The sequence below is a fragment of the Lasiodiplodia theobromae genome (genome assembly GCF_012971845.1).
Source record: "Lasiodiplodia theobromae strain AM2As chromosome Unknown scaffold_37, whole genome shotgun sequence".
Taxonomy (NCBI): domain Eukaryota; kingdom Fungi; phylum Ascomycota; class Dothideomycetes; order Botryosphaeriales; family Botryosphaeriaceae; genus Lasiodiplodia; species Lasiodiplodia theobromae.
The window spans coordinates 184,485-204,658 of NW_023336516.1; the positions used below are offsets into that span (position 1 = coordinate 184,485).

At 56.7% G+C, this 20,174-nt stretch overlaps 7 protein-coding genes across 7 annotated transcripts; 5 read left to right on the forward strand and 2 right to left on the reverse strand.

The window, feature by feature from the left end:
* Window positions 1–1,820: 1,820 nt before the first annotated feature.
* Window positions 1,821–3,175, forward strand: LTHEOB_10274 (FAD binding domain containing protein; the record flags this gene model as incomplete). Its single annotated transcript, XM_035506901.1, has 2 exons — window positions 1,821–2,093; window positions 2,144–3,175. 2 exons carry the CDS (start codon window positions 1,821–1,823, stop codon window positions 3,173–3,175), a joined length of 1,305 nt encoding a protein of 434 aa, XP_035368043.1.
* Window positions 3,176–4,101: 926 nt separating this feature from the next.
* LTHEOB_10275 (Cytochrome p450) lies at window positions 4,102–6,272 on the forward strand (the record flags this gene model as incomplete). Its single annotated transcript, XM_035506902.1, has 8 exons — window positions 4,102–4,360; window positions 4,430–4,547; window positions 4,599–4,608; window positions 4,666–5,021; window positions 5,079–5,133; window positions 5,216–5,408; window positions 5,518–6,016; window positions 6,230–6,272. 8 exons carry the CDS (start codon window positions 4,102–4,104, stop codon window positions 6,270–6,272), a joined length of 1,533 nt encoding a protein of 510 aa, XP_035368044.1.
* A 1,255-nt stretch (window positions 6,273–7,527) lies between these two features.
* On the forward strand, window positions 7,528–8,811 carry LTHEOB_10276 (GPI anchored cell wall protein; the record flags this gene model as incomplete). Its single annotated transcript, XM_035506903.1, has 1 exon — window positions 7,528–8,811. One exon carries the CDS (start codon window positions 7,528–7,530, stop codon window positions 8,809–8,811), a length of 1,284 nt encoding a protein of 427 aa, XP_035368045.1.
* A 1,449-nt stretch (window positions 8,812–10,260) lies between these two features.
* LTHEOB_10277 (Beta-glucosidase m) lies at window positions 10,261–13,047 on the forward strand (the record flags this gene model as incomplete). The annotated part of the gene is made up of 7 exons (XM_035506904.1): window positions 10,261–10,420; window positions 10,501–10,815; window positions 10,884–10,948; window positions 11,008–11,239; window positions 11,296–11,340; window positions 11,392–11,608; window positions 11,664–13,047. The coding sequence occupies 7 exons, from the start codon at window positions 10,261–10,263 to the stop codon at window positions 13,045–13,047; spliced, it is 2,418 nt and encodes an 805-aa protein (XP_035368046.1).
* A 2,237-nt stretch (window positions 13,048–15,284) lies between these two features.
* On the reverse strand, window positions 15,285–17,113 carry LTHEOB_10278 (Adenylyl cyclase-associated protein; the record flags this gene model as incomplete). Its single annotated transcript, XM_035506905.1, has 4 exons — window positions 15,285–15,725; window positions 15,802–16,336; window positions 16,389–16,702; window positions 16,754–17,113. 4 exons carry the CDS (start codon window positions 17,111–17,113, stop codon window positions 15,285–15,287), a joined length of 1,650 nt encoding a protein of 549 aa, XP_035368047.1.
* A 558-nt stretch (window positions 17,114–17,671) lies between these two features.
* Window positions 17,672–19,298, forward strand: LTHEOB_10279 (Carbohydrate/purine kinase; the record flags this gene model as incomplete). Its single annotated transcript, XM_035506906.1, has 3 exons — window positions 17,672–17,843; window positions 17,914–18,174; window positions 18,547–19,298. The coding sequence occupies 3 exons, from the start codon at window positions 17,672–17,674 to the stop codon at window positions 19,296–19,298; spliced, it is 1,185 nt and encodes a 394-aa protein (XP_035368048.1).
* Window positions 19,299–19,579: 281 nt separating this feature from the next.
* Window positions 19,580–19,988, reverse strand: LTHEOB_10280 (uncharacterized protein; the record flags this gene model as incomplete). Its single annotated transcript, XM_035506908.1, has 3 exons — window positions 19,580–19,631; window positions 19,690–19,872; window positions 19,966–19,988. 3 exons carry the CDS (start codon window positions 19,986–19,988, stop codon window positions 19,580–19,582), a joined length of 258 nt encoding a protein of 85 aa, XP_035368049.1.
* Between the last annotated feature and the right edge of the window lie 186 nt (window positions 19,989–20,174).

Below are 20,174 nucleotides of genomic sequence, written 5' to 3' on the forward strand. Positions count from 1 at the left end.
CTGAAAGAAAAGCGGAGCCATCCCACATGGCTCCAAAACGAGGCCCCCGTCCACTCAACAGCGGAGGTTTCGTTGGTGCACTTAGTCACCACCTTCCCCTCCTCCCTCGGTGCTCCCATAATGCCGACAGCTTCTTCCTCGAATCACAGGCTGAGCATCTTGGGATCTGCAATGGTGAATGCTTCGCATAAAGCTTACCTAGGGCTGAGCATGGCACAGAACTACTGGGGAGGTGGTGGTTGCTAGCGCGTCAGGCGAACTAGTGAGTTTCCCGGGAACAAGGGTTTTGGATAGATTAATGCCCAAGCCACCACGCTCACGTCAGATGATGGTGGGGACGTGGCAGATGGGTTCATCATCTCCCCATGTGCGCGTATCTGAGATTCTTTTCGTGACGCTCTGGCCACCTCAAAACCGCTAATCTCTGATCAAACCGCTGTGATGACATAGTTCTGAAAAAGCAAAGCCTTTGATTCGTGTTTGGAGTATTGCCTTTTCAGGAGTATTTGCGGGGCTAGCAAATGAGCGGGATGCCTGAGTAAGCCGAATTGACGCAGCGGCAGGCGTGGCAACGTCGGGATGCCGCGACAACCATAGACTCAACGCCGTGTTTCAGTTGTGACCGGGACGACGAGGCTTATTGCCGGTGCGGCGGATTAAGGTGCCGATAAAGGGGTGCTTTTTCGGATTCCGGCGACCTTCTGCCGACGTTGTAGAATATGGCGGTAGGGCCACATGTCAGCATCTTGGGGCCGGTTGTGCAACACTGCCGTTGTTAATGTGGACGTGCCGCATAAACGAGCGCCATCCGGTCGACAACGGCGCCTCCAGACTTGCCACAGACGGTTGGCTCCAGCAAGCAGATGACTCTCAGGGCGAGGCGGCACAGAGCGGAGCTGCAAGAACCGTATGATACGACCAGCAGGACAGCCAGGATGATCCGGGGACGGTGGTAAGTTGGCTGCGGTGAGACTGACTGTCAGAGATTGAGAGCGACCATGTGTTCTCGTGGGCTTGGAGGACGTAAAGTTTGTTTGCGGGGACGGGAAGCGTGTGTGGATGTTCCAGGGGCAGGCATCAGGTGAGCGGTATCTCTCGGGGTTAAGCTGCTAACGGTGAGTATAGGACGGCTGCAGCGGGACGTTTCACGCTGTCAATCACATGGCGCTCAGCTGTTTGTGCCGCTGTGGCTCTCGCGTGAGGCCGTTTTTTAGGGAAGCGGCGACTGGGTCGGACTTGGCATGCCTTGTCTGGCAAGTGATCGGTGCAATAGCAGCCGTTGGCAGCGCTCCACTTGCCGCTCTGCCAATAGCGGAGGCGGCTGCTGTGCCCCCGAGGTACCGAAATGAGGCTGGCTTGGGCGGACAGCATACATGCAAGCCATCGCACCCAGCCATGCGCCGAACCCGAGGCGCTGGCGTGAGAGCGAGCTGCAGAAAGCGTGGCATCAGCAACAGCGGAAGAAGCAATCAGCAAAAGAAACGCGTCGCGGAGAGCCGCGCAAGAGCCGGGCTGCTGGGCCCCAGCATTCGTTAGCTAGCTCTCCCGGCCACAAGCGAGAGCCTGGGCTCGCGGGCTCCACCTTCACGACCGCTCCGTCCCGCGCGCCGCCGCTCACTGCTCGACGCCGCGTAACGCCCCATCCATGCTCGACACACAGCCATTGGCAGTCGCTGCGATAGCATGGCTGCGCCTACCCCGCCTGCCCAGGGAGAGCATTGGCCCCCTGAGGTAGATAAGTCGTGCACCAGTCCCGACAGTGTGTTTCCCGGTGCCAGCAGTCCCAGCTTTTTCTCCGGCGAATTGCTTTGTCTGCAAGCATGCCGCTCAAGATCCTGATTGTCGGAGCCGGTCTCGCTGGCTTTTCTGCCGCCATCGCTGTCGCTCGCAACGGCCATGAGGTCCATCTCTTCGAGCGCTCTGCCTTCTCCAACGAAGTCGGCGCCGCCCTGCACTTTGGCCCGACCACGACCGCCTATGTCTTCCCGCGATGGGGCCTCGACGCCTACAGAGACTTCCAGGCCTGCAAGGTCGAGAGATGGTACAACTACCACGTCAAGGACGAGGTCATGGAGCCCATGCCCGACCGCTATGTGAGCCTGCATCCGCCCGTCCGTGCTCAAATGCTGACAGCCAGCTCCAGATCCTGGAGGACCGCCGCCGCGAGCTCCATTTCGAGGGCGACGAGGTAATGTGCCACCGGGTTGACGCGCATTCGGCACTGCGGGAAAAGGCTCTGTCGTACCCGAATGTACGCCTTCACCTATCTTCAGGCGTTCAGTCGGTCGATCCCGACGCCGGCACCATCACCCTGAAAGACGGCACGCTCCACCGCGGCGATGTAATCGTCGGCGCAGACGGAATCCATTCGCAGACGGTGCAGGCCATTGCCGGGCCCGAGTGCGTGCCAACGCGCGCCGGTGTCAATATTTTTCGCTTTTTCGTTCTCGAGGAGAAGGCTCGCCAGAACCCCCTGGCCGCCCAGTTTCTCGACGAGCACAAGTTTCCCGACTCCCATGTCTCGTTTCGCGGCACCAACGGCTCTGTCTCAGTCATCTACACGGCAAGAAAGGGCTCTTACCTGAACTTTGGCCTCCTGTTTCCTGCCAAAATCGCCAAGCGCGACTTGACAACCATGGACTGGCACGCCACGAGCAGTCCCGACGAGGTGGTTGACATTTTTTACGACCATCCCAAGTTCTTCAAGGAGCTCATCTACCTGGGCGAAGATTTTAAGCACTGGGCATTTCCCGCTCGTGCCATCTCCAAGACCTTCGTCAAGGGTAAGCTCGTCCTGATTGGCGACGCTGCGCATCCCCTGCACCCGACGCACGCTACCGGCGCCGTCCAGGGTATCGAGGACGCTGCATGTCTTGGCGAGCTGCTTACCTCGGATGCTACTGTCAAAGACGTTCCCGAGCGCCTGGAACTTTACAACAAGCTTAGATATGAGAGAGGCGTCACGTTGAAATGCGCATCTGAGGTCGGCGTGCTCGCCGGCGTCGATCCCGACACAAGGCTAGAAAATCTAAGAAAGTTTGTGCCCAACGGACAGCTGCCTGAAGACGTTGACGCCTACATCTGGCTTTACAACCCGGTCAAGGAAGCCCAAGAAGCGCTACGAGCTCACTTGAAGAGCAAGCAGTCCTGGCTGCCAAACTGCCCCCTTATGTAATTTTCTTCGCTGCGCAACACGTAATGTTTTCTCGGATACTGTATAACTCCCCACGGGCGGCATCTCTCGGCATTATTTCCATTCGCGCCTAGATCATGTACCCTTTTTACGTCAAGCAGGTTTTGTGCTCCGTCTTTGCGTCTCCTTGGTTGGCTTGGTGTAACACTTATTGTTATACGTTAGGGCAAGAATGCTATACTCGACTACACCCTAATATCTGCGTACTGCTTCCTCATCAAGAAAATGCAGGGATACCCTCGGCTCCCGCTGCCTAAACCCTCGTGTTGGTGTACCCATCACACCGCGTGGGGAAAATTCTCCGCGATCGGCTCCCGGCGGCAGTGGCGTGCATCCGGATCAAGAAACTACACCATACCAATACGGAGCGGGCCGCCGGCTGTGCAGTATCAACCTGAAGGGATCAAATGCGCGGTACATCTCTCGGCTTTCATTTTACCGTTTGCTATTGGCCTGTCGCATCGTATCCAAGGCGATTCTCTTGAGTCGGACCCACGTACACCCCACCAAACGCGTCAAAAACCCACTTTCGCCAGCCCTACATCCACCATACTTAATTTACTTTTTGTGACAATGCATGTCAGCAGCATGCCCGCTCCAGGCAACCCTAGGCCATCCTCAACATATGATGTTGGAAAGTGGGCGATTGGAAATTTCGTGCCTTGACATTGGCTGCAATGGACCCTCAGTCAGCATCTCTGTGCAACCTCAGAATACGGATGGAATGGAGTCATCAAGTTAGCGGCGGATTTGGAACCTTGATCAAGGGAATGATAGAGGAAAATCTCGTCATAGAGAGCGGGGGCTGTGTGAAATGCTCTCATATATCTTGAGAGAGGTCGCATCTCGACTCAGTCCTGCATGCCAGCTTCTCGTTTTGATCGATTGTGCTGCAGCTGTCGCCCATCATGAGAGTCCCTGCAAAAATAACGCTGCCTGTGGAGGCTCCACTCCCAGGCTTCCTCGCTCAGCATCCTTACCTAGCACTCGCTTTGCCTCTGGCGCTGTGGATCCTGTGCCGCGCGATTTACCGCCTTTTCTTCCATCCGATCGCAAAGTTTCCAGGACCCAAGCTGGCGGGATTGACGTACTGGTATGAGACCTACCATGATTTTGTTAGATTTGGGGAATACACGGAAACACTATCGAAGCTTCATGACAAATATGGTAGGTACTTATCTGCAACGTCACGCTCCAGAGAGTGAACATGACGCCAATGATGATCCCATGTACCAGGCCCAATCATTCGCATCAACCCGGATGAGCTTCATGTTCGAGACCCCAAGTTTATTGACACACTTTATTCGTGGAACTCCAAGCGCGGAATATCTTCTTGGTTTACAGCGCCCTTTGAGTGAGTTCAGGCCAAAAAAGCAATGTTTGTCATTCGCTAACTTCGCCCCAGCTTCGATGGCGTAAGATATGCATCGGTTGCAACGATCTCCAGGTGGTATTACTGACCGTCCTTGCAGACATACTTCGGTTCCCTGACTCATGACCTCCACCGTACCCGGCGTGCACCGCTCCAGCGCCTCTTCTCCAGGCCCATGGTGATGAAGCTCGAGCCACTCATCAAGCAAAACATCGTCAAGCTCTACAAGAACGTCGAGACGTGGGCTGGGACGGGCAGGCCGTTGCCCGTCGTCGATGCCATCTCGTGCTTCGCGACCGACGTCATCACCGAGTACTGCTTCGGTCAAAGCTACGGGTTTCTCGACGATCCGACCATGAAGAAGAGTTTATACAATGCCATACACAAGGGTTTGGGTAGCGCGGTCCCGTTCAGGCACTTTCCGCTCTATCAGAAACTGTTCTACAGTCTCCCGACGTAGGTTCATAACCAGGGAGAAAACGCATGGTCAGGATGCTGACTACAAGGTTGTAGCTGGGTCATTGAGTGGATGAACCCCGACATGGAGTTGTGGAGGGCATACCGGGTCGTACGTTCCCGTCAAATCCCCCCCCCCCCCCCCTTTTGCCATTGAGTCGATGTGTGTGTTGACTGGCGTTTGGCAAATGCAGGACATCCGCACCCAAGTCCGCAAGCTCAAAAAAGACATTGCCGACGGCACCTTCAAGCCCAGCGAATCCACCCGCGCCACCGTCTTCACCGAGATCCTCAACAGCAACATGCCGGAACCGGAGAAGGAGACGGAGCGCCTCAGTCGCGAGGCTCAAGTCATGGTGCAAGCAGGCATCGAGACCGTGTCTTGGAGTGCGTTTTTTTTTTTTTACCCTCAACCGCACTTGTTCACCCACAGTACACTTTCCCACGGTACACGCTCCCAAGCTAACCACTTCGGCCCTCTCCTTCCGTGCAACAGGCATCACGACCAACCTCACCTACCTCCTCAGCAACCCGCGTGCCCTCTCCCGCCTGCGCGCCGAGCTCTTCGAAGCCATCCCCGCCACGCCCGACTCCAGCCCGGCCGACCTGCCTTCGTGGGCGACGCTCGAGCAACTGCCCTACCTCTCCGCATGCGTGCTCGAGGGCCTGCGGCTCGGCTACGGCGTCGTAACGCGCCTGGCGCGCATCGCAGAAACCGAAACGCTGGTGCTGACCGACGACGAGCCGCAGTCGCCGCACCGCGGCAAGACGTGGAGCATCCCGCCGGGGACCCCCGTCGGCATGAGCGCGTACCACGTGCACCACGACGAGCGGGTTTTTGTGAACAGTCGGGAGTACTGGCCGGAGAGGTGGCTGGATGAGGACGGGAAGAGGGATAGGAGGTTGGAGGGGTATCTGCTCAGTTTTTCGAAGGGGAGTAGGCAGTGCGTTGGGATGAATTTGGCGCAGGCGGAGTTGTATCTGGGGTTGGCGATGTGGGTGAGGTGGTTTGGGGATCGGCTGGAGTTGGCCGAGGGGTGTGGGGTGCATGATGTTAAGTATGTGTGGTCTTTCTTTCTCCCTCCCTTTCCCCGCTTCTTTTTTTTTTTTTTCTGGGGAATCTTTTGCCTGGTAGCGTGATGGCTGACAAGGTGGGTGACGCGCAGGTATCATCATGATGAGTTCTTACCCGCTGTTGACCCCAACAGTAAGGGGGTCAGGATGCTGGTGAAGCCGAAGGTCGATGAGTGATGGTGGTTCGTGTGAACGGCAACGAAGGGTAAGTCGGCTCTGGCCCTCGTCTTTGATGCTAGTGCTAATGGTTATCCGCTTTTGCTGCGGGGATCCAGACCGGTGTGGCCGCCTTCTCCGCAATCGCATGCGGTGTACCTTTCGATCTCCCACAGAACTTCCATGTCTTGGTTAGTTGCGACTTTTACTGTTCTTGAGCTCAGGAGAAAGCTCGGGGTAGGTGCAATCCAGGCTTCTGCGGTCTCATGATCGAGCGGATGAAGCGGAGGTATCGAATGCGGGGTTCTCCATCATTTACCTAACAGATCGCCGCGTTCAAGATCCTGAGATCGCTCTAGACTTTTTGGATTGCAATTGCGCCCGCTTCTCTTTGCTTTTCACCAGGAGGCCAAAATTGTTGTACTGTAGAAACGGTGTTTTCGGGTGTTCCGGCGGGTGGCAACAACACGGCCGTGGACGCGTACGGGAGAAGTCCTTTCATTTCATATTTCTTGCCAAGAAAGATGCTCAAAGTGTCGGTCGCAACACGCGTCGGGCAGCTGGGCCGGCACGTGATATGATATCAGACTACGTCAAGCAAAGTGGTCCGTTCGCATCTACGCGAGGAAGAACCACTCTCCCAGCCTCGACCACCACTGACGTGTAACCGGGCAAGACGATCAATTGTTCAGCCATTAGCCGTCCGCATGTGTCACCGCTGTCAATGAGCTTCTGGCAACACTCCTCATTCGATGGCACTCGGCTTCCGGCGGTGCGGAGCGTCTTCTCTTCTCCACAGAAGGCAGCTGCAGCCCAGAATAGAAGGCAGAAGTGTGGAGTCGTCAAAATAAACGCCTGTCGTGCCGTCGATCCTCGTCGCGATCCGGACGCCTTCGCGAGCTTAACGTCATCTCCTGAGCATTAGTGCCTGAAAATCCCGCGACAGATCTTCGCTTGAACCTCGCACACTGCAGCCCATTCGCTGCCTGTTCCTGTCAGATGCGGCTCGGAGCCATGTGGAACCATCGTTTCCCCAGCTCTCCTGCCAATCAGGCACATTGCTGTTACCTGACCATCCCATCAGTGGAGACAATAGTTTACTGCAGCGCAAGTGCCAGAAGACTTCGTCAGTGGCTCACCGTCGATGGAAACTGACGTTTGCTGTGGCCCAACCAATTTCCAGAGTTATAAGTATGCCTCTTGCAATTGTCGTTTCGAATCTTCACGATCAACGGTCCATCGCTCGTCATCTTTCCTCTTCCCAATCATTAATCTCATGATGAAGTACGCCCTTTCGCCGCTCGCCTTCACCCTGGGCGCCTCAGCCGTCGCCCTCAAGCGCTCGGACTGTTGCTTCCAGCTCACCGCGTCCGGTGGTGCGTCTGGAAGCGTTGGCCAGCTTAGCGATGGCCAGAACCGCGTCGGTGGCGGTTACCAGGCGGCCACTTACTGCCTCAACAACGGTGGAATCACCGACTCCAACGGCCGTGGCTGCATCCTCACGCCTCCGACGACGCAGTTCCAATGCGATGAGGGAGCATCCCCTACCACTGGCTTCTCGGTCGGCGAGAATGGTCAAGTCACCTACAAGGGTGACAACCAGTTCTACGCCTGCCCCGCTGACGACGGCGAATACAACATCTACACCGAGCCCGTCGATGACCAGGACAAGTGCGTCAAGATCACTCTGAGCACTGAGGGTGGCAAGTGCGCTTCCGGTGGTGGTCAGCCTTCCACCCCCGCTGCATCCACTCCCGTCCCAGTCTCGCCCAGCAGCGCTCCTCCGGCACCGAGCACTCCGGTCGCCAGCTCGCCTGAGGTCGTCACTACCATGACCCAAACGCACTACACGACCACGTGCCCGACTTCCGAGTCCAGCGCTCCTCCGGCAGCCAGCACTCCCGCCCCGGTCGTGAGCTCCTATGCGTCCACCCTTCCGCCGGTTGAATCGCCGCCGGCTACGACTATGACGTACACCACGTCCCACACGCAGACGGCCACCTCAGTCTACAGCGTCACCTCCACAGCCGGCGGAACCCCCTCGACCCCCTCCAGCTCCGCCTGCCCCACCGACCTCGCCGGTGACTACCAGTACCCGCACCTAATCGTGCCGGTCAACGCTTCGACGCCCTCACAGTCGTACGGCACGCAGTACAACGGCCGAGTCAACACCTCGCCCCAAGTCTGCACGCTCTTCAACTTCGACATCCCGCAGTCGTACGCCGGCAGCACCTGCAGCGCCGTCTTCCTGCTGCCGCACAAGGACGAGCTGGAGACGTCCGACTACGACCTGACGCCCGCCAGCGGCGGCAAGGTCTCGTTCGCGCTGCTGGATGCGCCCGCTGACCAGGCGACGGCGTGGGATAGCGTGCCTGCGAAGAAGCAGGACTTTGGTGGTTTTGACATTGCTGCTGGTACGCGGTTTGTTGTTGCGACTGCTGAGTGCCAGGCGGGCCAGACGATCGCGTATGAGATGTGTGCGCAGGGCGGGGATCTGAGCTTCGAGTGGTTCCAGGATTGGAACCCTAGCCCTATCGGTTTGTTCGTTCGGAAGTGCTAGGTGGAGGAAATTTGAACAAGAGATGGTAATGAGTGAACGTCCTTTGTGACCGTGACGAATGGGTTAATTGGAATGGATCGAGGAAAATGTAATGACGATGAAGGGACATGTTGAGCTTACGTATGCTCTGTTGTAGTACGTTAACATTTGGCTCGTGCTTAATTTTCAATTGAACAAAAAATTAAAAATGTAAAGACAGAGCCCAGACCTTTGTGTGCTTTATCCATTCAGCCTGATTGCTCCCCTTGTATAAGGATTGGCTTCACCAGCCTTGTCCGAGCTCGGCAACGTCGAACTGCAGCCTTAAGCAAGAGGAGAGTATTCGTGCCGGTACGAATACGCAAACTTCCAAGTCTTGGTATTGACGGTTATGCATCAAGCATCTGCTTTTCCAATGTTGAAGGTGTGCTTTCATGCATCACGGGCTCTACTTCTTCAGCCGGTGAGGAGAAGCCCGGGCCCTCTTGCCAATCAGAAATCTCTCCACACGCCTTCACAACTTTTTTCTCAAGCCACCAGACGCAACCGAACTCCAATAGACTGGTCCCGGTGGTGCCATGCCGCAGATGTGCCAGAAAAGAGGAAATAATGCTTCAAAAGGCAAAAGCAAGCGCCCTCGGCGCAATACCACGGCCGATTTACGAGTATGTGACTCGGTGAAGGAGGGGGTGTGACGGAATAGTTGCCTGTCTTCTCGAACCACGTGCGAGTGACCAGACCGTGACTTGACATGCCGGTAAGGTGACCCAGCGAACTGCCGCTCCACTCTCCCGCAAGACGACCGGCAAATGTTCGCCTAAACAAGATGGTGGCTGTATTTCAGCCGCGCCGAGAACAAGAAAGAGCGGATAGGAGCCGTGGGGCTAACGCGTTGCGGCTATTTCAGCGAAAAGGCACACAAAATGCGGGGTCGGCAATTGCGGAGTACTGGGATACGTACCGGCAAAAACCAACACGATCCACAGCCAAAGTAGCTGTAGCTGGGCAAAGAACCGAAAAACCCACACTTCCTAATCCCCGCGGCCTTCGGAACTTCCCAACCCCGATCACCGGTGGTTGCCGAATCGGGTAAGCGGGAAGTAGCGTGTGACCGTTGCGCCATCGCTCTTGACTGGCTTTCTTGTACGGAGGAAAGAAAAGCTTGGGGAAGCTTTTGCGGGGAACAGACAGAACGCCACCCGAGGGATACCACACACAAACGCGGTGACGTGACGTCGGCCTGTGGCTCCGCTTTCCTCAACTGACGAGTGGGTTGGTTGCACGGGCACCGCGAGCCCAGGTGACGCCGTGTTTTTTTGGCAAGGTGGGAAAGAGGGGTATTGCACAGCAGCTTCCCGGCCATGACTCTGAGAGCTGTAGCTATAAAGAGGGGCTTTTCGGTGTACTTTTGAACCTCAGGCTGCAGAGAGAGACAAACGGCCGTCGAATCCGGTCACTCAAACATTCACAATGGCCGCGCTTTCTCGTCTCCCGCTTGTCACGCTACTCGCTCTCGCTTTACTGCTCCCGGCGACGACGACAGGCCAGGATGTCCCAGCGTCTGCTGAAACAATTGAGGAGCAGGAGCTCTTCTGGTCCTACAACCGCTCCCCTCCCGTCTACCCCAGCCGTAAGTGCCCCGACCCATTCCAATTGTTCCCCCACTCCCCACATACAGCCTATAGCTTACACATTTCCGCACACCAACAGCCGAAGCCACGGGCACGGGCGACTGGGCCTCCGCGTACGCCCAAGCGGCCGAGCTGGTCGGGCAGATGACGAACGAGGAAAAGCAGAACCTGACGTTCGGCTTCAGCACGACGGCGAGCGGCTGCAGCGGCGTGTCGGGGTCGGCGCCGCGCGTGGGGTTCCCCGGGCTCTGCCTCAACGACGGGCCCGCGGGCATACGCGGCACCGAGTTCGTCAGCGGCTTCGCGTCGGGAATCTCCGTCGCCGCGTCGTGGAATAGGGACCTCGCCAAGGCGCGTGGCAGGGCGATTGGGATAGAGTCGAAGGCGAAGGGAGGTGAGTAGTTGTGATTGAGTTCTTCTTGGTTGTTTCGTGGCGGCTAAGGCTGACTGGTGTGTGGGCAGTGAATGTGTGGCTTGGGCCTGTCATGGGTCCGTTGGGACGGACCGTGCTGGGTGGACGCAATTGGGTGAGTGAGCTGTGTAGAATTCCGCTTTGCTTAACATGTTTTTTGCTTACACCTCGCAGGAAGGATTCTCGGTTGATCCGTATCTCTGCGGTGTACTGAACGCCGACACTGTCATTGGCGTCCAGGAGAACGTAGCCGTCTCGGCCAAACACTTCATTGGCAATGAACAAGAAACGAACCGCAACCCTACAACGGCAACGGGGAATGCCTCGGTGTCTTCGAACATCGATGACAGGACAATGCATGAGCTATACCTCTGGCCGTTCCAAGATGTGGTCAAGGCAGGCGCAGGTATGCATCCACCCCGGTATCAACGCTATAGTGCGATACACTAAGATATCGAATAGGAACCATCATGTGCTCCTACCAGAGAGTCAACAATTCATACGGGTGTACGTAATGGTTATCTTCCGAGGAGATACACTCAACTGACTGGCCTGCAGGTCAAAACAGCAAGACTCTCAATGGCCTTCTGAAAGATGAATTGGGCTTCCAAGGCTTTGTCGTGAGCGACTGGGGTGCGCAGCACACCGGAATCGCAAGCGCAGACGCTGGCTTGGACATGGCCATGCCGAACTCGGTATACTGGGATGGAAACCTTACCACTGCTGTTGATAACGGAACCTTTGCCCAGTCCAGGCTCGATGACATGGCTAAACGGTAAGTCTACAAGCTACCAGCAAGTCTTTGGCGATATTCTGACTAGTGATGGCAGTATCGTTGCTACGTGGTATAAGCTTGCTCACTTCGAGCCGGGCACTGGCATTCCATACGATCTGACAGCTCCACACGACGACCAGAAGGTCAGCGCTTTGTCACCAGACAACAGGGATACCATCTACCAAGGTGCTGTTGAAGGCCACGTTTTGGTCAAGAACACCAACAACGCCCTCCCCCTGAAGTCTCCCCAGATCGTGTCCATATTCGGCTACGACGCTCCCGCACCAGCGTCGCAGAACCCAGAACCCGGCTTCAGCAGGTGGGTGCTGGGCTTCAACAGCCTCAACATCTCCAGCGACGACATCAGCACCTTCTTCTCCGGCGGCCTCTCGGACGACGACATCCCGCAAGCAGCCTACGGCGGCACGCTGATCAGCGGCGGCGGCAGCGGAGCAGCGACGCCGCCCTACCTCAGCTCCCCCTTCGAAGCCTTCTCCCAGCGCGCCCAGCAGGACAACACGCAGCTGTTCTGGGACTTCAGCTCGCAGAACCCGAGCATCGACGCGGGCTCGGACGCGTGCCTCGTCCTCATCAACGCCTTCGCCACCGAGGGCTTCGACCGCACGCGCCTGACCGACGCCTACTCGGACACGCTCATCACCAACGTCGCCGCCAACTGCACCAACACCATCGTCGTCATCCACAACGCCGGCATCCGCCTCGTCGACGCGTGGATCGAGCACCCCAACGTCACCGCCGTCATCTACGCGCACCTGCCGGGCCAGGACAGCGGCCGCGCCCTCGCCGCGCTCGTCTACGGCGACGCCGCTCCGTCGGGCAAGCTGCACTACACCGTGGCCAAGGCCGAGGCCGACTACGGCGCCCTCCTCGCGCCCGTCCGCGCCGACGCCACGTCGAATTACTACACGCAGGCCGACTTCACCGAGGGCCTGTACCTCGACTACCGCTACTTCGAGAAGGAGGGCATCGCGCCGCGCTTCCCCTTCGGCTTCGGCCTGTCGTACACGACTTTCGAGTACGGCAACCTCTCCGCTTCGCTCACTTCCGCCACTTCGCCCCCCGAGGCGGCGCCGGAAGGCGCGATCGTCGAAGGCGGTCTCGAGAGCCTGTGGGAGACGCTGGCCACCGTCACTGCGACCGTGACGAACACAGGCGCCGAGTACGCGGCCGCTGAGGTCGTCCAGCTGTACCTGAGCATCCCGCATGCCGACACTCCCACGAAGCAGCTGCGCGGCTTCGCCAAGGTGCCGCTGGAGCCTGGTGAGAGCGGCGAGGTGGAATTCCCGCTGACAAGGCGCGACCTCAGTGTGTGGGATGTCGCGAGCCAGGGGTGGGTGCTGCCGAGGGGCGAGTTTAAGGTGTACGTCGCGGCGAGCGTTGAGGATGTGAGGTTGACGGGGAGTTTTGTCGTTGCGTGATGGGGCGTTGAAGCTGGGGCTTTTGTGGGTTGGTGAACGTGCATGCGTAATTGTTGGGAGGGCATGGTTAATGGGTCATGGGATGAAGTAATGTAGTGCTGCTGATATTGATGTCGGGGCTTCTATATAAAAGTATTTATGCTACTCAGGATTTTCGACCATGACGGAGACCAGACGTTTAAAACTCTACTACTGGACAACAAACTTTTCCGCTTGATGACGACTACTTCCTGGCTGGGCCTCCTTTACATTCATTGTGATCCAACACCTCTCCTTTTACGTTAATATGCCCCTCTGACTTCACTTCTACTTTAGAACGACATGTTGCTGAACAGCTCTGCAACTTGTTGCTGCACCTCAGCATCACCTCGTCTATGACGGAGCTCACCAATACTTAGTGCTCTTGATGTGCGTTCATAGCTGCCTGTAGCAACACCCCACTTCCACGCTTACAACCATCAAGAAGGCCACGGGAGTTTGGCGAAAGGTACCCACCCAAGAGTCTGCCATCATCACCAAGGCGTAATCATATGCGCCAGTGCAACTGTCTTCGTTGGAGAGAGAAATCATTGCTCAACGGTAAGTTTTTAATAGCGTTCGGGAGCAGGAATGAACGCGGCATGAAATTGAGCTTCCACATGACAGAAGTGTGTCAGCGTGGAAGCGATGCCGTGTGATACAGTTCCTCTCCTCGTGCTTACGGAGGCAGGATGCACGTAGTCCGTCGTATGCCTGTGCTTTGCGTCTATGCCGTGATGTTCAGATCCAAGTGACTACCTATCATCATTCAGAGCACGTGGGCCCGGTGCCCAATTTTTCGACCTTCAGTACTTGGTGGTATAAAAGAGCAACTTCATTCTCACAATTCAGAGTCACTCGTCGTGCAGTTATTGGGGAAACCACAGGAAGGTCAGACACTGCCCACTGTGAGTGGAGGGGGTTTTTGTTCATAGAATCGTCACCACCACTTGGCCCTGGGCTTAGGTTACTTCTGACGAGGTCACCACCATCGGATGCGGTCCATCATCCAACCAATATTTTTCCTGAGCATTAACCAAACATGCAGTTCTCCGGCACCATTCATTGATGCTGCTGTCCACACCCCTCACTTTATCTTCTTCGGCTCCCAAACAAAACTCGAAACGTGGGCGATATACTAAACAGCGACAGCACAAGCCTCCCGAACAGTTATGCCACAGATTGCATTCTTGGTTTCTCGGCACAGACAAGCCAGAACAGGCAGACAGTGAACCATATCGATCCGCATAAAGCCACGACTGTGCCATGCTGATTTGGAGCTAAAAACAGTCGGGCCCAAGGACATTTATATAGCCCAGCCAGAGGATGATCACGCTTCGTGCACGAGGCATACAGCCGTTGGGCATCCAGCCATATGCAACCAACACCTGCAGACCAAGCTTGCATGCGCCACGCCCAATCAGTCTCACGAGCCCGACCTCCACGTGCTCGTGCAACCCATCATCATCCGTCGAGGACCCGTTACTCGTGCGGTCGAATATACATATATTCCACGAGCCAGCACCCCCATCATTAGCCCGGCCGAGTTCGGTAACGAGTGGGGAGTTGACGCAGACGCCCTCCCTGCTTAAGCCGTGACTTGGCCGCCACATGCGAGGGTGGGGTACGGCTGGGTGGGTGTAACGAGGAAAAAACAGGCGGTCCTCGAAGAGCCTGTTTCTGTGCCAAAGGCATAGTTTTTTGTCTTTTTCGGAGAAAGGAGGAGGGAGGAGGGATGCTGCAGCTAAACAACGAACGGCTGGTATGAATTTTCTTTTCGCTTGTCTTATGGGTGGTTGAAGTTATCTATCACCTAGATGTAAATGTGAAATTAACAATGATACATCCCGTCCGGACAATAGCTTCTATGTTGTTTATATCTCTTCTTCTCGCCCATGTGAAGAGCTTCTTGCAAACAAACTTGCATCTGGTTAGTTCTTACAAATGATGAATCACGAGCACATATAACGTAAAGTTGCGGTAGATGCCCAACAGGGTTGATTTATACAAGAAGAGGTTCATCGTCTACGCTATATAGAAATCTCCTTCTCATACAAAGCAGCAGCAGCGGCAGGTTTGCAAACGCAAAGGTGTCTCCAAACTTACCCAACGCCTCGCCCCAGCCCATGCATTTTCCATTCATACCTCATACACATTCCCGGACTCTAGCGCGAACCGTCTTTCTTGCTCTCGTGACATTACAGCACTACTCCCGACGTCTAACCGGCGTGCTCCACAATCTCGCTGACCAACTTGCCATCCTTGACGTAAGTCTTGAACTGCTCGGGCACAGGATGCTCCGTGTAATCTTCTTCCTCACCCGCGGGCGGGAGGTTGATGTTGATGCTGGAGCACTTGCTGCTGATGATTTCGGTGCCTAAGCTCTCCGGGCCAAGGTAAATGGCGGCGCTATCAACCTGGTCAAGAAGGATCGTGGGCAAAGTGCCGAGCACCTGCAGCGCGAAGTTGGGACATTTGATGATATCAATTGACGAGACAAGCGAGTCCAGAACGATTGAGGCGCGAGGGCTGTTATCGATGGAGATAGCGTTGGCCTTGCCCTTGATCTGGATCGTGGTCTTCTTGCACTTCGTGATGAGGATGGACTGGACGATGGTGGCCTCAATCACCAACGGCTCGGGATGCTCCTCGTAGTTTTCCTGTAGTGATGGTGGTTAGAGCGGCTGGCCGTACTCGCCTAGGCGTCGATCTTTAAAGGCTCGGGACATGACTCACGATAATCCACTTGTTGCCATCAAGCTCCATCTTCGGCGGCTTCTTCGTACGCATACTTTCCGGCTTGGGCTTCTTACCCGGAGCGGGTGACTTGCCCCTAGAGCCAATGCTGTCCTTGCGGTCGGGGACAGTCGAGTTTGCGCGCAAATTCGGGTTCTTGTGCGTCATCTGGCTGGGATCGACCTTTCGTAGACCAGAAGTAACTGCCTCTCCCCTGTTAAGCTGCTCAAAGACGGCTCCCATGTCGGCGCCACCAGAACCCTTGCCAGCTGGTGCCGGGCCCGGCGGAGGAGGAATGTTATCGAACGTAGGAAGCGGCGGCGGAGGAGGGGGCGGGGGAGCACCACCAGCGGGCGGTGCGGGCGCTGCTGGAGCGCCATTGGTGCCTTCCGATTTGACCTGACGAATTGCTTCGGAGGCATCGATGCCACTCGCGTTCCACTGGACGCCCTTGGTGTGGTTGTTCTTGATGTAGAGAACAAGGGCTTTGAAGAGCGCGTAGAAAGATTGGACCCATTCGACGTGAGAACGGTCCCTGAACGCTCGTTAGTCACTTATCCGGTGCCATACCAATCTGCTGCACGTACTTGTCCTTGTAATCCTTCAACACCTTGTTGCCGTACATCTGCGCACCTCCGAAAAGCTCACCGGCAACATCGCCAGGCTTCGAGTCCATGGTGACCCATCCGAGTACGCCAACACCGTCGCCGACCATGGTCAAGTGGTTCTTGATCTCCGGATCCCTCGTAATTTGCTTGACCTGGTCGACTCGCTCAATTGCGCCCTGCAGGTCCTTCAGAACCTCCAGGAAGACCGGAGAAGACATATCGGGCTTTTTCGCAAGCGTCGTGACCTGGAGGAACTGACGCTGGGCGGCGAAGGCGTCGGAGAGCGCTGATGCCTGGAATCTGTTTCAGTAAAAGTCCATTGCCGTGGGTTTCGCAGCGCATACCTGCTCCGCGATAGGCCCGCCGAGCTGCTTGCTCAGGTCCACGAAATGCTTCAGCTCATTGTCCAGGAGCGCGTCGAAGGCTGCAAGCATGGGAGGGACGTCGGCCTTGGAGGGCGCGGGCGGCGCGCCAGGAGCCGCGGGCGGCGCAGAAGCTCGGGCGGGAGCTTGAGCAGCGGCGATACTTTGCGCACCGGGGGCAGCATCGAGGGCGGAGGGCTTCTCGAAAGTGGACGAGGCAATGTCCTCCAATCGGGAGGTGGCGGCCTCCAGCCTAAGGGCGAGCTTTGTCAGCGCGTCGTCCGGGACTTGAACGGGCGACGAGAGGCGGTAGAGCAGCGGGTCTTTGTCGTGCTGAGCCATGTTGGAGTGCAGAGTTACCGTTTGATCAGGGTGGTCAGGTTATGCATGTTGTTCTGTGCCATGATGGGCAATGGCGGGGATCGCTATTGCTGCAGGTGCTAGCAAGGGCAGTTGGGAGGCGAGGCGAGGTAGGCGCTGATGCTGGAGCTTGCGGGCAGCAACTGGGAGCTCGCGGCGAGCGCGGGTCGGCGGGACTTGGGGGGTCGAGGGTGAGGGCGTGATGCCAGGCGCCGGCTGCAGGAGGTCTAGGCCGGTTCCGCGCGCGTCCAGGGTCTGGCTCCGAGACGCTGTTTTGAAGATTGGGGTCAAAGAAGTCGGCGTGACACGTTGAACGAGCGTGAGGGAGCAGTGCGATCCGCGGTGAGGTGTCCGAGTCAGGCTGGGGTTGAGGCATCAGAGTGCGCCCAGCTTGGTCGCTCTCCTGGCCGCACGTTGCGCTGGGCCGTGCTGGGCCGCCAGGCCGCCTAGGGTGCATGGGGCCGGTGCTGTGCGACCAGTGGCCTGTGGCTTCGCCTGCTCCCGTTCCGCTGCAAGCAAGCTGCACAGAAACCCCCATCTATGCAGCAGTACGCCGCCTCGCCAGAAGATTACGCCAGGGTGCTCCGAGAGCACACCTATACCGCAGTGCCCGGCCTCCCTTTGCACGTCCTCCTCGACGCCCTTTTGTACATCATGGCCGACGACGAAGATGTCACCATCGACTTTGTGTCGCTTGGCATGTTCATTCTGGGTACGATGCAACCGTTAAGCCCAAAACAGAAATTCTCGACCAGAGCAGCTTCTGAGAGCGCCGTGTACAGACGACATTGAGTTCAAGCCGCCCAAACCCCCCGTCAAAGATGTCGTCGGCGGTGCCGGTGCCTACTCTGCCATCGGCGCTCGCATCATGTCTCCTCCGCCGCTTTCGCGCTCTGTCGGTTGGATCGTCGACTGCGGCTCCGATTTTCCTGACCAGGTCCGCGAGACGATCAAGCACTGGGACACCAGCTGTCTACTCAGAGAAACCCCTCACCGGCTGACCACCAGAGGCTGGAACGGCTACGGCGACAATGAACATCGAGGTAAGATCACAATTTTTCCTTCTCACCGCAACTTGCTGTCATTTCATCCTTCACGTGCTCCCTCTCCCACTTCTGGAGCTCGTGCGCCAAGAAGACCACAACAGAACGACGACCTCCACCATGCCGATTTCTCTTTCCTTTTCAATTTTCTCTGGCTTTGTTCTTTGATATCCAAAGCGTCCGATTTTTCTTGGTTGTCCATGTCTCGGTCTATTTCCTTCGCCTTATACCCGTTCTTTCAGGCACCAGACCATACAGTCTTAGCCTCTGCTCTTTAAAGCCGAAACGTTTCACACCCCCCATAGTTACGGCGCCTTTCCCAACAGTTATTACGTCACCATGTTTCTCATCGCCCTGACCTTTTTCATTCAGCTTTCAAATACATGACGGAGAAGATCCGCATCGACCATGACGCTCTCACGCCGGAGCTACTCCTTTCCAAATCTTACCATCTGATCTGCTCGCCGACGCGTTGCGTCGACCTGGTCACCAACATCCTCTTCAAGCGCAAATGCCTGGCCCCCGATCGGTGGGTCAACCCGCCGCTCTTCATCTGGGAGCCCGTGCCTGATTTGTGCACGCCCGAGGATTACGACGAGTGCCTCCAGGCGCTGCGGTACGTCGATGTTGTGAGTCCAAACCATGGCGAGCTAGGTGGGTATTTTGGACGCAGTACCGTCACTCCCGAGGGGGATGTGGATAAAGCCGCGGTGCAGGAATGCACAGAAAAATGGCTGGACTCAGGTGTGGGAGCAAAGGGAAATGGAGCGGTAGTGGTAAGGTGCGGGAAAGACGGCTGCTATGTCGCTTCGCGGGAGCAGAAGACTTGGCTGCCAGCTTTCCACACGTCTTCGGAAGCTGTCGTCGATCCTACTGGCGGAGGCAATGGATTTCTGGGAGGGTTGGCCGTTGGCTTGGTGCGTGGAGGCAACACGCCGGGCGTAGAGAATGTCGAAGAGGCTGCCATCTGGGGGAGCATTGCTGCCAGTTACACAATCGAGCAGGTCGGTATGCCCGTTCTGGAGAAGGGAGATACCGAGAAAGGAGAGAGATGGAACGGTACTAGAGTAGAGGACAGACTGAGGGAGTTCAAAGAAAGAATCGGAAGGCTGGAAAGTGACTGAAGGTAAGGATTGCAGCCTTGGATGTAGGACCGGCTACTGTTCCAGGATCCTTTCTTTTATGAGAAATGCCATAGATACTAATAGACAATCGTTGATACCCATTTGTTCTGGTATAACCGGATATCCGGAAAAGGCGCGCGGCTGCCACCTGATAACTGTTGAGTAAACGCATGTGCCTTGCGATCAATGCCAGAGCTTGTAATATTTGCAGCCGTCACGTCGCCATTGTGTGAAGTTCGATCGAATTGCGCCCTGAAATCCTTAATTCTTTGTGCCCGCGTCTATGATTCCTGCGCCTGGTTGCGCTCGTGCTCAATGATCTGCTTGCTCCAGCTGCGATGCACGCGTCAGCGATGTGTTCATTGGTACTCCGCAACGAGGTGGACTGTACTTTCTGCTAGGGTAGAACCTGCCAGGCTCAGGGAACTTGGTCCGCTGCTCCCTCTGCGCACTGATGTACCAGAACATGCCGGTTATGCCAACGACAACACCGCCCATGACCGCTGTGTTCCCCTTCCAATTCTTCGGCTGCGAGTACCAGCCACCGGCCGGGGACCAGACGTGCTTGGGGTACCTGTGACGGGAAGAATTCCTTCAGCGTTTGTCCTGCTGCCGGATGGGATGCGCATTGCTGATTATACGAGGGATGCGATTGGGTGGCACATACGGAACCTTTCCACCTCCACCCATGGTGTGCAGTGAGATGTACGGTATGCGATTGGGGTCGGGGTGCGGCGGGCGAGCGTCTGGAGCTCTCTCGAGGGTGGTGTGCGGATGGGAGCTCGACCTTGGTGGGAGCGGGTAGGTCGATGTGAGAGGCAGTCGCGGTCGGGTGTCGCGTAACAATACCTGCACACATAAGCAGATCTCTTGGCG